We start from the raw sequence: 14488 nt of genomic DNA, 5'->3' as shown, positions 1-14488 counted from the left end.
GTTCTGAAACTCGGCACGAGTTTCAGTGGCGCCAGGGTCTTCACCGCAAAGTACTTCAAGCTCCATATCAACGTGTTCCAGCTCATCCCATAACTTGTTCAAACGATCAAGCCGAAATGGAATCTCGGCTGCTTGCGAAACATCATAATTTTGGTCAAATTCGCCCCGCTTGGCAACCAGTTGTTTCAACTGCTTGGCTTTCTTGCTCTGCGTGGCGGTAGCCATTCTGCCTCAACAAAAAAAGAGGTCACTCACCTGCTTCGACCGTACTTAACCTTTCGATTGTTACGACGTGGACTTGTTGGAGGAAATCTTCTCGGCGATACTGCGACGATGTTTGGCCGAACGGGTACTTTGACGACGGCACTCTGGGGCGGTCCAAATCCTATGCAGTCCAAAACAGCGACAGCAGCAACCGGTAATTAATTATCTCCAACAGCACAACACTCTTTGCGGGAGCGGCGTGGCAATCTTCCTCACAATAGTCGCACTAACAATGTAGAACCTCAGCGTGAGGAGAAACAATCACTAAACGGTAGCTTCTATTGTACTGGGCAGATACACGCAGTGAAAGCACACGCGGGACGGTTCGAATGGTTATAAATTTTCGCGACGAATTGATTGTTCCGTTGGAACGCAATCACTGTCCGGGATGTGTTCCCGGGTTTCGGCACCAAATGTTCTTGCTTGAATGCCGGAATCTGGCCGGCACGACGACAAAGGCGAACTTGTGAACGACGGCGAAATTGTGGTTTCAATCACTGGCACGAACCGAGATAGTTTTCGGACGAGAGTGCAGAAACTGGTCTGTGTTGCTTTGTAGTTCTTAGGTAACTGATTTATTTGTCGTGTTCAGTGTGAGGTGAAGGGTAATCCATTTGGGATTTATAAGATGTAGAAGTGTAGAAGCGGTGTTCTGGGTGGTGGGTATTTTTAAGTTAATTTATAATTCATTTTGTATGTATAATTTGCTCGTAATTTAGTGTTAGTACTATAAGTTCTGGGCCGCAACAGAGAGCAAAAGAATTCCTCAGAGTTACTCTGGATTGCTCTTAATTTCTCACTGTCTTCCCCCTCGAATCAAACACCAGGTAATGTTGTGAACAACTTCAATGACAGTTGTCCAGCCGTGCTCCCATTTTATTTACAACAATCCAATGCCTACGAAATGGTGCCGATGGATGAGCCTAAGCTGTGTCGAATCTAATTTCGAGTGACTTACCCCTTGGGTTCAAGGCTTCCACCGGAAGTTTGATGAAGCTATAGCTTCATTTCAGTGGGCAGTTCGGGAGGTTTTTTTCTTTCAGTTCGTCCAGAGAGACGTGGTTTGTATGAGCGGAGAACACTGAAAAGTTGCATGTCTTCATAAACCGTTGTTGTCGAGGTTGTTGTCTGCGGTGGCCTCACAACTGTATCTCGAAGGCTGAGCACAATTGTCGATTACAAGTCACAGCGAAATTGCAGAAACTAAATCTACAAACAGGACTTCGCAGCAGAGGCAGACAAAAGGGGCTCATCATGATGCTGGAACCTCAACAGAGAAATCAAGCACTTCGACAAGAATGTGAGTACTAGGATCTTTCGAATACGTTCCAGACCAATCCAATCGGGGGACGACACGCTCAGATTTATATATTGTATGGGTATATTTTTTACTTGAATTAATTCAATTGATTTAAAAACAATAAATCGAACGGAAATTATATTTATAAGTTGATTTTTTTTTGTCAGTTTCTCCCTTTTTTCTGTGTTCCGATTTTTACATTCGCGATTTTCTGTTGCATTGTTGTATTTCTTTTTCTTCTATTCGTTTAGTGTTGGTTGGCGACCGAGTAGACGGAAACGGAAAAAAAATAAATAAATATGGTTTTGTTTTTGTTTCCTATTTTTTATTCAGTTCGATTTCCATATTTACTGTGTTGCGTGTGTAGGTTTCGCAGGTTTTGCGATAAAAACGCAAAGGTCTACTACAAGTGTTAATAGCTTTCTTTTTTTTGCAGCATGTTTACCTCTGTCGCTCTAGAGTTCTTGGTGCCTGTGTCTGCACACAAGTGTCTGAGTTGGTTTAGATTTTCAAATTTCTTCACTTTCCTCTTTATACACATAGTAGTTTTTTTTAGCAAATCTAGTTTGTTTTTTTTTTTTCTTTTAATAGAATTGTGTTTTCTGCGCTGATGCATTATTTTTTTTGTTCTGCTTAAATTTGTAATAAAACGTTATCAAATTGAATTCATTGCAAGTTTTACTCCTCTCTCTATCTCTTTCTAATCCGTTTCTCGGGTTTGATCTTAAGAGGAAGGGGGCGTAATAATAGATTTATCATCAATCAATTAGAATAAACTCCACATCCAGAAATTTAAAGCTAACTAAAATCAAACAAGAGAAAACTATTTCTTCAGACGAATTGCATGTTTGTGTGTGTGTGTGTGTGTGTGTGTGTGTGTGTGTGTGTGTTTGTATGTCGTTTTGTTTAATTACAAGTATCATTCACTTTACTTCTTTCGTTTGGAAATGTGCACCACCAGAGTGTGCGCACAGTGCGAAAGAAGAGGCGTGCGTGTGTTTGTGTGTTTTGGTGTAAATGTGTGTTTGTGAGTACTAATTACAGATGGTAGTCGATGCAATTTTGGGTGAATGGGTGTTTCCGTTCGCTCTCTCTCTCTATATATAAAATAAAGCAGATTTAGTTGGCAACTATACACAAATCCCACAGGAATAGGAGAACAGGAAAAAGTAGTTAAAACTTTACAACACTTGATCTAAGTCGGTGAGCTAAAATGTAAAACGAACTGGAAACAAATTAACGAAAGTTTGAAAATGGGAAAAACAGCCACAAATACCTATACGGAAGAACGTAGGGTGAAACAAGTGTGGATAAAAACAATAAACACCACGCGCAGCTGTCTAAATATTGCTAGGCTATATAGCTGACATTTATCACTAAGCCATTTATTTCGCTAAAAGGAATTGCTCTTGAGAGGGGGAAGATGAGTTGATTTTTTGCGTCAGAAGAAACGTACAATGTGAGAAGATGATGTTGCGACAAAGCGAGTGGGCAGCTCGTTCAAAGTTCTTCGGTAGAGACATTTCAGCAGAAAGAAGAGTCTCAGAGAAGATCAATGGTACAGAAAATTAAAAAAAAATGCTAAGTTGATTGCACTTGAATTTCCTGTTTGTCTTCTCCTGTTACTCTCTTTGGATTTTTTTAAATTAATTACACAGAGGATTTTGCGTTGGACGGGCCGGTCTTTCTAACCTGATTTTTTGTTCAGCTGTGCTTGATACACTCAGAAAAATCTACACTTTGTTTTTACGTGAAGTTTGCCGATTAAACTTTAATTTACATGGAAGCTTCCAGATGGTTCCTTTAAACAATGAAATAATTATCAAACTACATTGCTATTATTGGTATTAGGATCATTAAATCCAAACGTGCATATTTTTCTGTGTGCAACATGTTCAGCGAGCGAGCCATTGTGACAAACTTGCTTGCAACTGTCAGATAATCACCCATATTCTCGTTTTCGTTCGAACCGTATTTTCCATACAAAAAAAGAGTTCGAACGAAAATAAGATTATAGGTGAATAATGCATAGAACCACTGCGGCTGGCGATTGATTTGCAAGCCAAAACAATCACCGACATGTTAAATCTGTTTGTCTGTGATCGATTTCAGTCAATCGATTCTTATAAGCCTGTACTGTCGCTAATCGCATAACAGTCCCATGCTAATAGGGATTCCACAGGATATTGGATTGTCATGCAAATATAGGCACTGTAGGCCTCCAGAACTCTGAGTCAAACCTGCAAAACGTTCTTAAATATTGTTAGGAAATTATTGAAGGTTTGTCCGACAGAAAATAGCATAGATTTGAACAGATACCGCCGTTTGTTTACGAATGAAAGTAGTTACGTAACATCTCCAACAAACTTCCTGGAACATGTGCACCGCTAGTGGACCATGGTAATTTGAGGTTGGACTTAATCGATTGCACCTGCAAGGGAAACAAATCTCCCGTCCACAACAAGGAACGTGTTGCCATTGCTCGTTATGCCAAGGCCAAGATGGATGGCTTCACTTCCCTTTCGGGACGGATTCTTGTTTTATACACGGCCGCGCTGAAACTAACTCAGTAAGCGATCTGGGACGAATTCAGGGGAGCAAGTTTAAGAGAATTCTGGAAGTGATACAGAGACCTTTTGTCCCGCAAGAGGTCGTTGTACCACTGCCGAGTAAAATCAGCACTGCCTTCCGAGCGATATCCAAAAGTTTAGCGGGTTAAAAGGTTGGCCCATTGCTCTACTAAAGGGGCCCAGGATACTTAAGTAAGTAGTGTGCTCAATCCAGATACCTTGTTGAACAAGTTCTGGGACCTAGTCGAACAAATTTAAAGAACTTGTGGAAAAGTACATAGGCTGTTTGGGACAAATCTAGCCTCCTTATTCTGCGAGTCACGTGACTCTCTTTCATCGGTGAGGTGACTCTCTGTGCAAATCAAATGGAGAGGCACCTCACACAAGGTGACAGAGAGTCACGTGACTCGCAGAATAGGGGGATAGATGTCTTAAGATACAAGTCCTGAAACCTTATGAGACATTTTCAGAAACTTTGTGGAACAAGCGCAGCGACCGTTTAGAACAAGTTTGAATAAACTATGGATCAAGTACAAAGGCCTTTTGGCACGCATTCAAAGGTTGCAGGGGAAATCTTAAGATCGTGTGGATCCATAGTTCTTATGAGGCAAATCAAGAGACCGTCTAGTACGAGCTCATAAGCTTTGTAAGTTAAAAGGCCTTCTGGAAGAAGTTCAGAGGCCTTGTGGTAATGCTTCAGAGGAATTGTTGAAGTACTTGTGAGGGTAGTACGGATATTTAACGAGAGGTGCTGTAGGGACAAATCTAGCGGCCATACAGACTAAGTATTCTACAAGGTTAGAGGAAACCTGAGAAAGGTACAGAACACGTTTGGAACACATTCAAAGAACTCCCAGAGACCTTTTTTGAACAAGCCCAGAGGCCTTGTGTTTGGACAAGACCAGATGACTTGTTTGGACAAGCCCAGAGGCCTTGTGGGACAAGCCCAGAGGCGTTGTTTTGACAAACCCAGGGGCCTTGTGGGATAAGCCCAGAGGCCTTGTGGGACAAGCCCAGAGGTTTTGTGGGGCAAACCCAGAGGCCTTATGGGACGACAAGCCCAAATGCATTGTGGGACAAGCCCAGAGGCCTTGTTTGAACAAACCCAGAGGCTTTGTTTAGACAAGCCCAGAGGCCTTGTTTGGACAAACCCAGAGGCCTTGTGGGACAAATCCAGAGGCCTTGTTTGGACAAATACAGAGGCCTTGTGGGATAAGCCCAGAGGCCTTGTTTGGACAAGCCCAGAGGCCTTGTGGGACAAATCCAGAGGCCTTGTTTGGACAAGCCCAGAGGCCTTGTGGGACAATTTCAGAAGCCTTGTGGGACTAGCCCAGTAGCCTTGTGGGACAAGCCCAGAGGCCTTGTGGGACAAGCCCAGAGGCCTTGTGGGACAAGTCCAGAGGCCTTGTTTAGACAAGCCCAGAGGCCTTGTTTAGACAAGCCCAGAGGCCTTGTTTGGACAAACCCAGAGACCTTGTGGGACAAGCCCAGACACCTTGTGGGACAATTTCAGAAGCCTTGTGGGACTAGCCCAGAGGCCTTGTGGGACTAGCCCAGTAGCCTTGTGGGACAAGCCCAGAGGTCTTGTAGGACAAGTCCAGAGGCCTTGTGGAACAAGCCCAGAGGCCTTGTGGGACAAGCCCAGAGGCCTTGTATGACAAGCCCAGAGGCCTTGTGGGACAAACCCAGAAGCCTTGTGGGACAAACCCAGCGGCCTTGTTTGGATAAGCTCCCAGGCCTTGTGGGACAAGCCCAGAGGCCTTGTGGGACAAGCCCAGAGGCCTTGTGGGATAAGCCCAGATGCCTTGTGGGACAAGGCCAGAGGCTTTGTGGGGCAAGCCCAGAGGCCTTATGGGACGACAAGCAAAGATGCCTTGTGGGATAAGCCCAGAGGCCTTGTTTGAACAAACCCAGAGGCTTTGTTTGGACAAGCCCAGAGGCCTTGTTTGGACAAACCTAGAGGACTTGTGGGACAAGCCCAGAGGCCTTGTGAGACAAGCCCAGAGACCTTGTGGGATAAGCCCAGAGGCCTTGTTTGGACAAGCCCAGAGGCCTTGTGGGACAAGCCAAGAGGCCTTGTATAGACAAGGCCAGAGGCCTTGTTTAGATAAGCTCCCAGGCATTGTGGGACAAGCCCAAGGCCTTGTGGGACAAGCCCAGAGGCCTTGTTTAGACAAGCCCAGAGGCCTTGTTTAGACAAGCCCAGAGGCCTTGTTTGGACAAACCCAGAGACCTTGTGGGACAAGCCCAGAGACCTTGTGGGACAAGCCCAGAGACCTTGTGGGACAATTTCAGAAGCCTTGTGGGACTAGCCCAGTAGCCTTGTGGGACAGGCCCAGAGGCCTTGTGGGAAAAGCCCAGTAGCCTTGTGGGACAAGCCCAGAGGCCTTGTGGGACAAACCCAGAGGTCTTGTGGGACAAGCCCAGCGGCCTTGTTTGGACAAGCCCAGAGGCCTTCGTTGGACAAGCCCAGGGCCTTGTTTGGACAAAACCAGAGCCCCTGTGGGTCAAGCCCAGGGGCCTGGTGGGACAAGCCCAGCGGTTTTTTGGAACAGTCCTGCAGCCTTTTGAGACAAATTCAGAGAATTCGTAGCACAAGTCTAGAAATCTTTATGTTATCATGCGGCCTTGTGTGAAAAGTCCTGAGGCATTGTGCGGCAGCTTCAAAGGTCAAAGGTCTTGTAGAACAAATCCAGAAGTTGTTCGGGACAAATCCTGAAACGTTTTGAGACAAAACCTGAAGCATTTTAAGGCAAATTTGGAAGCCCTTTAAATAAATCCTGCAGCCTTTTGAGACCAATCTAGAGAAATTGTGAGACAAGTCGAACGACCATGTGTGACTAGTTCAGAGGTCTTGTATAACAAATCCAGAGGCCTTACGAGACAAAACCAGAGATGTTTTGCGGCCACTTCAAAAACCTTGTGGAACATGGAACAAGTTCAGAGGTATTTCGTGACACAAATCCTAAAGCCTTTTCAGACAAATCTAAATACTTTTTGGAACAAGTTCCGACGCATTTGGAGTGAACTTTAGCAGTCTTGAAAGCCTTATGGGAAAAGTATAGAGGACTTTTAGCATAAATTCAAACCAATTCTGAAGGCCTTTTCGGACACCTTGTGCACTATCTTTAATGTGGGTTAAATGTAGAGGTCTTTTGGCACATTTTCAATGATTTCGCAGAACAAATCTAAATGTTTTCCGAAATGAATGGCGTTGTGAGATGGATTCTAATGGTTATCTTTGACAAATCCAGACATCTTGTGGAAGAACTTCAGAGATCTCCTGGAACTGGTGGGAAAAGAATACCGTGAAGTGACACTCATAATAAGGCCCATAGGCGTTTTAGGGCCAATCAAAACTTCTTATAAGGTAAGCTTTGTTGCCTATTGAGGCAGATCCAGAGACTTCGTGGAAGATCTTCCAAGGTCTTCTGGGACATGTTTTAAGGACTTATTGGGGAAAGTACTTTTAAGATAAATCCAGAGATCTTGTGGATCATGTTCAGGGACCTTGTGGAAGTTCTACAGAGGTTTTTTTTTAGAGAAAAATCTATAGGCCTTTTGACATACATTCGATGGTTAGGTTAGGTTAGGTTTTCTTTATTAAGGAGGTTTTAACATTCGATTATTATGCAGGGCAAATCCAAAGGTCTTGTCAAATAAGTCCTGGAGCGTCCTGCCCAAAGTTCAAATGACTTGCAGAACTGTATGGTGCAAGTTCAGGAGCCTTATGAAAAAAGTTCAGAAGTTTTGTGGAACAACTTCAAAGATGTTGAAGGATTTGTTGGAGAAGTACAAAGCCTTTTTTTAGTGCAAGTCCAGTGACCTTGTGGAACAAGTGAAGAGGCCTTTTGGAGCAAATCCATTTGCTTTGAGAGGCAAGTGCTGAGGCTCTATGAGAAAAGTACAAAGGAACAATCTCAGATGACTTGAAGAACACGTTTCTAGGACTTGTGGGAAACAATTTCAGAGGTCCACAGCCCTGAATCCTTTATTTAGATAGATTAAGGGACTTATTACGGATGTCACTTCACGGTGAAAACTTGTCACTTGTCATCACGGTGAAGTGATTCCCATTTGATTCCTTATCACCGTGTAGTGACACCCGTAATAAGGCCCTAAAAGGCGTTCTAGAAACAAGGCCAAAAGCTTCTGGCCCTTATTACGGGTGTCACTTCACGGTAAATACGAAGTGAAGTGACAAGTTGTCATTCACGGTGAAGTGATTCCCGCGCAAATCAAATGGAAATCACTTCACCGTGAGTGAAAAGTTTTCACCTAACTTCGTATTCACCGGTATCACCGTAGTAAGGCCGTCTATGTTACAAGTTTTTAAGGAAAGAATACAAACATGGTGAGTATAACATAGAAGTCTGACTTGATCCCACAACTCCCATTAAATACAGAGTGTATTACTAATTATACAACGGGTGCATATAAGGGACACGAAGTATTTGGCTGGTGATCGTAATGACGGTAGACATTCAAAGTATCAGCCGATGATTAGAAGCACAAAAGTTGAACTAGTAGATTGAATGACTGCTGGACAGTTTCAGATGTCTCTGGGATGTTTTAGGAAAAAATACACAGGCCATTTAGGACGACTTTGACGCCTTTTGAAACGATTTATTTATAAATTCTAAATTGGAGGCTTCTGTAGTAAGTTAGCGTTGGGAGCATTCTAACTAAGAAATTCTGAATGTATCCCATTTCGTTCAATGCTCCGACCGGAAGCTCGTAACTCTCCCGGTTTCCAAAATGTCCCTTCTGAAATCCTTCATAAACCGGGATCATCAAAAGAACCCGTGTTAGGTAGATCTTACGCCGTAACGCGCCATCTTAGGGCGATCTACCTGCGTTACGGGACTTCCCAGAGGTCCTACTCCATTTATGAGTACAGTGCCCATAAGTAGGTCGGAATTCGAACAACCGATTATCATTCCAATTGATCAGAAGACCTGTCAAATGGCTGACATGACGTCACTTTTATAGGCACTCTACTTGAGAGGTTCCTCTTAGTTTGGCCATGTGCTTCTTTTTTTTTGTATTTTCATGATCAGCAGAAGCAGCAAATGGCAGGTCAAATGGGGCAGCTTGAACAATATAATCTTAAATGAAAGATTAGTATATGAGCGACATTTAATTTTCGATAATTAAAGATACTTGTTTAGAACCTATCACAGCTGAATCGATTCGTGCAAAACAACAGAACGTGACTACTAACGTCAACATAATGGGCCATTTCACCGAATCATTGAGGGAAATTGGCAGATTTCATTAATACGCATTCCCGTTCCCATTTCAATTTCAAACCTCAAATTTCCAACGCCAACAACCTTTGACAAAACATAGAGCCCCGAAACTGCCCACCTATCGTCGTCGCCCCGACCAAATATTTCCGAGCAACGTGAACGGATGACTGCAAACTATCAGGACATGATTGTACTTTTCCTCCCGATTCAACTACTTAAGCAAAAAAAACAAAATAATAGAATAACAATAATTGAGTGCGTTTGTGACTGAGGGATATTTCACCTTGGGTGGTAGCACACGACAATTTTGCAACGCGAAACAGAAAGAAAAACACATTTTTTTTTTTTCAAATAATGCTGCAGAATACACAATGTTATTTCTCTATAGTTGTTGTCTCTTAATGAAAAAAAAAATCCAATCCATTGTAGTTGCGCTGTTCTAGTACTTATCAAGGGCACAAAATAAAACTAAACATAAAAGAAAAAATATCATTTTTCAATCATAAACTTCTGCTTCCTTCTTGCTAATCTTTATACACAAATTGAAAGTATTTTTTCGCACTGCCTGGTTTCCGTTCTACTTTTATAGTTGATTTTTTTTTCGCTTTTTTTTTGTTTGATTTTTTTTCCTTTGTTTTGTTACTAAAATATACTTTCTTTTCCTTCTTCTGCGTTTTTTTTTTACTTCCCCTTCTTTAGTTTTCAGTTTTTATTTTTTCAAACTGTTCTGCTCTCTGACTGGATTACACTTTTGTTTCTTTATTTTCTGTTTTTATTTCGCTCGATTTCTACCTATTTATTATAATCATTATATATTCATTCACACACGTTGTTTTTTAGCTCCTTATTCACCACTTTCCGCAGATAGTCCTTACCTAGCCGAATAGTACATACTTTCTAAACACGTTTCTTTTGCTTGCTTCTTTCTTTTAGGTAGAAATGGGTAATAGCGCATGTCCGTACTATCCATTATCATCCTAATCGACAGAGTGTGTGTGGTTGTGTGTTATTTCTTGTTTGTTGAATTAAAAAAAAACAATTTCAAAGGGATTTATATACATTTTACAAAAGGCAAATTGAGTGGGAAAAAAAAACAAGAAGCACAAATTCTCAAAAACAGAAACAGAGGAGAGGGCATTGTGAAAACAACATAGTCCTAGTGTGTATATCTACATAGACTGTCGCAGCAGTAGTAATAGTAGCGATAGTAGGTTCTTTTCCCGAATCATTTCGTGTCGCAAACGCTGCACACGGACAGGACACACATACACACACACACACACGAGCACACACGCACAGAGACACACCACACCAAGTTGTGCAGCAGTAAATCACAGAATCACCGAAAAACAATGGCTCACCCAACACACACACTCCAGTTGTTCTCAGTTCCGGTTACTAGTTTTTCGCATTAGTAGGTAGGTAAGGTAGTAGTTTAAGGTAGTACATATGATTGTGTGAGGCAAAACTAATTTACAAGCGAACAAACTTTACAAAATTAATTGGCAAACTGTTTCTATGCTGTTTGGAGTAATCTTTTTGTTCTGTGTATGCGTGAGCTAATGTTTCGCTAATAAACCCCTTGGTGTATGCGCGTCGCATGTGTGTTGCGATTATTTGTCTGACTGAATTGTTTGGATGAGTGAGTGTGTCTGTGTGCCTTGAAATTATATACTATTTTCAGCGTTGTCCAATTTACTTTAAATTTACGAAATGTAACTACTAGCATCAACTTTACATTTCCTTGCATTTATTATTGTAGCAATATGTATAAGGATTTTTTTCATTCGCTTCCGCTGCTGTGTTTTTGTATGTTTGCTGTAGCTGTGTGTGTGTTTGTGTTTTGTTTAAACCTTGCTTTCTTTTCTTTCTTTTTCTCCTTTTTAATTATTTTATATTTATATTTCATTAAGATTAAATTGAATTATATGTATATGTATATTAATAGATATTAGATGGCACGAGTGTTCAAATTTTTTGAATTTTCTCTCCGACCACGACAGGATTATTACGTCTAATTTCCGCCGCACCCAGTTCCCGATAGTCGAACGAGCATTCGTGCTTATCACTGTATCGATGTATCGCGCAGTAGAGGCCACCACATCTGCATTCGAAGCCTGCGTGTTTTTTTGGTAAAAGAAAGAAAAGTCCACGTCAGCTCAAACATCCAAAATCGATAGCCCCCACTCCCCCCCTTCTAAATTCTTACCAGTCAGTCCAACTTTCTTGCGGCAAGTTGCGCATCTGTTCTTCTTCTTCTTACTGTCTTTGTCGCCGTCCTTGTCGTCACCATCGGCGGAGTTATTACTAGATCCACTGCAGCTCGCTTCACTTTCATCGTCGATTTTCTGCAAATTCAACGAATAGGGTATTGTTAAATGCTGTAGGATTTTTTCCCCAAATCATTACTCTTTTCCTCGAACTGTTCGCTTCTTCACATTCTTCGTCTGATTCATACTGCCCAGAACCACTACTTTCACCCAAGTCCGATGCGTTTTCTTCAAAATCTTCCCATTCATCTTCAAAATTTTCGCCACATTCTTCCATCTAAATCGCAACCAACCCGTCAACAAAGGGATCATTCATTCATTCTACATAATCTAGCAATACTTACATCCTTGATTTCGGAACTAAAGATCGCACTGTGGACTGTGGGCTGTGCGGTGTTTGTCACTGTGACTGGTGAGATTGAGGTGGCGCTGGCGGAGACGGAGGCTGTGGAGGCGGCTGCTGCTGTGCTGGTGTAGATCTGCGATGTGACAACGGTGCCGAGGTTGATGGAGGTAGCAGCACTCGAGAGGCCACCAGACGGAGGCGGCGGAGGCGCACTGGAAGTGACTGGCGTACTACTCACTGGCGGTTGCTGCTTTTTTCTTAGGGAATCCTGCAGGCGAAAGGCAAAAGAGAAGAGGAGAAAGTTGCATTAGTATCCAAATTTGGCGGTTGTGCGGTTCATATACATGTTCAAAAAAATATATGGACAATTCTCGCGTCACTTTTTAAAATAGACCAATGTAACATATCCACCATTTTGAAGAAATCGAAGTTTAAGTTCGACAGATGATTATGTTAACTATTGGGAAACAATAAATTTTGCAATACTATTTTTACGGTAGTCAGCTACAATATATAAAAAAATCACATAGGACGTTTTGACTTGTCAAGATGTACATCGGACATGTTACATTGGACGATTTTTCTCAATGACATAATCAACGAGTGTTACCTTGGACGTTTTGTTCTTCATGGCACTAGATTCCCTTTCACAGATTTCAGAATAGAGTACCTAACCTAGCCATGCCCCGTTTTTAGAAAATGAGCACCAATCATGTTAGGCAGTCCAAATGTCGGAAGTAACAATCACGTACCCCAAACTGTACATTGGATATTTTTTTACCTACGATTATCTTAAATTAATGAAAGTAAATATGGTATCGATTAGTTCGATTTGTTTACATTTGTTACTTAGGATCTTTTGAAAAGTTACGCGAGAATTGTCTACGCAGATGGCATTGCCGTTCCTAAATAGCCCCTATGGAAACATGTACGAGAGACGGAATTTTTGTTTTGTATATTTTGTCTAGAAAAACATTATTTTTCTCTACAACGTTGACTCAAACGTCATTTCGATCAGAAGTGCCGGTTCGGTGCTACATTTTTTTTTAAATTACAAGATCCAAAATAATCGAATTTTAGCAAAAATGTGAAGCATTGCCCATAACAAACAATTTTATGCAAATCGGAGATGGTCGAGTTTTTTCGATTCGCCATTTGGCGTGGAATTGCTCTTTTTTTTTAACTCTTTATTTGTTCCAAATTCAAAATAAATTACATTTCATTTTTAACCTAGGTGCTCCAGTTACTACAGTAACTTACCAGCCTTAATTGTTATGATATATATCTAAGTGTTTTTACATTGTTCCTGTCTTGGCAATTCAGTATTTTAAACAGGTTTTTTAAACCTGCATGTCAGTATAACAATTGATAGCTTAAAACTAAATAAGTAAAACTAAATCTTATCTAAGTATAAAGGGAATTAATCGTTGCAATTGAGGATTGCAACGATTTTTGCCTGAAATTATTAATTATTTTGTTGGACATTTGTGCTAAAGTCTCAACATTCGAAATTCTATGTACTTCGGTAGTACTGTACCAGGGAGGCAACTTCAAAATCATTTTCAGAATTTTGTTCTGAATCCTTTGAAGTGCTTTTTTCCTGGTAGTGCAGCAACTAGACCATATTGGCACAGCGTAAAGCATGGCCGGTCTAAAAACTTGTTTAAATATTAGAAGTTTATTCGTGAGGCAAAGTTTGGATTTCCTGTTAATAAGAGGATACAAACATTTAATATATTTGTTACATTTGGCTTGAATGCCCTCAATGTTATCTTTAAAAGTTAATTTATGGTCAAGTATTAATCCAAGATATTTCACTTGGTTTGACCAGGAAATTGGAACTCCGTTCATAGTGACTATGTGACTACTACTAGGTTTCAAAAACGAAGCTCTAGGCTTGTGTGTCGTCGAATGCTTTTTCTATGTCTAGAAGAGCAACTCCAGTTGAGTGGCCTTCAGATTTGTTTGAACGAATTAAATTGGTAACTCTCAAGAGTTGATGAGTAGTTGAATGCCCATGGCGAAATCCAAACTGCTCATCTGCAAAAATTGAGTTCGTATTGATGTGAAGCATCATTCTATTCAAAAAGTTTACTTATTGAAGAAAGCAAACTTATTGGAAGGTAGCTAGAAGCTTCAGCTGGATTTTTATCCGGCTTCAAACAACTTTTGCATTTTTCCATTTATCAGGAAAATATGCCAAATGGAAACATCTGTTAAATAATTTTACCAAGAAAGACAAGGTGCTCTCTGGGAGTTTTTTGATGAGGATATAGAAAATTCCATCATCACCTGGAGCTTTCATATTTTGAAACTTTTTAGTTATAGACCTTACTTCGTCCAAATCAGTCCCCGAGGAATCATCAAAAATATTTTTCCGAGAGAAAATATTCAGATAATCCCGAGCAACCTGATTCTCAATAGGACTAGTAAGACCCAAACTGAAATTATGGGAACTCTCGAATTGCTTAGCAAGTTTCTGAGCT

The 14488-nt window shown here is 41.2% G+C and overlaps 1 protein-coding gene and 1 long non-coding RNA gene across 3 annotated transcripts in view; both read right to left on the bottom strand.

Annotated features, from left to right (window-relative positions):
- Nucleotides 1-1627: 1627 nt before the first annotated feature.
- LOC135698327 (uncharacterized) lies at nucleotides 1628-7447 on the bottom strand. Its single transcript, XR_010517472.1, has 2 exons — nucleotides 5225-7447; nucleotides 1628-5018 (listed from the first exon to the last, which is right to left on the bottom strand). It is a non-coding gene; the product is annotated as an uncharacterized LOC135698327 (long non-coding RNA).
- Nucleotides 7448-10036: 2589 nt separating this feature from the next.
- drn (doctor no) overlaps nucleotides 10037-14488 on the bottom strand; it is a 137960-nt gene continuing 133508 nt past the window's right edge. For both annotated transcript variants that reach the window (XM_065218243.1, XM_065218244.1), the window contains 3 exons: nucleotides 12001-12270; nucleotides 11596-11734; nucleotides 10037-11503 (listed from right to left, as the gene is read on the bottom strand). In XM_065218243.1, the coding sequence (XP_065074315.1) occupies nucleotides 11355-11503; nucleotides 11596-11734; nucleotides 12001-12270 (558 nt within the window). In that variant the 3' untranslated portion in view covers nucleotides 10037-11354. The remainder of the gene's footprint in view (nucleotides 11504-11595; nucleotides 11735-12000; nucleotides 12271-14488) is intronic.

This window comes from Ochlerotatus camptorhynchus, unplaced genomic scaffold, assembly GCF_037179485.1.
Source record: "Ochlerotatus camptorhynchus isolate MF236.1 unplaced genomic scaffold, CSIRO-AGI_Acam_v1.1 ptg000084l, whole genome shotgun sequence".
NCBI classification, from domain to species: Eukaryota; Metazoa; Arthropoda; class Insecta; order Diptera; family Culicidae; genus Ochlerotatus; species Ochlerotatus camptorhynchus.
This window is presented reverse-complemented; position numbering and strand designations above follow the sequence as displayed.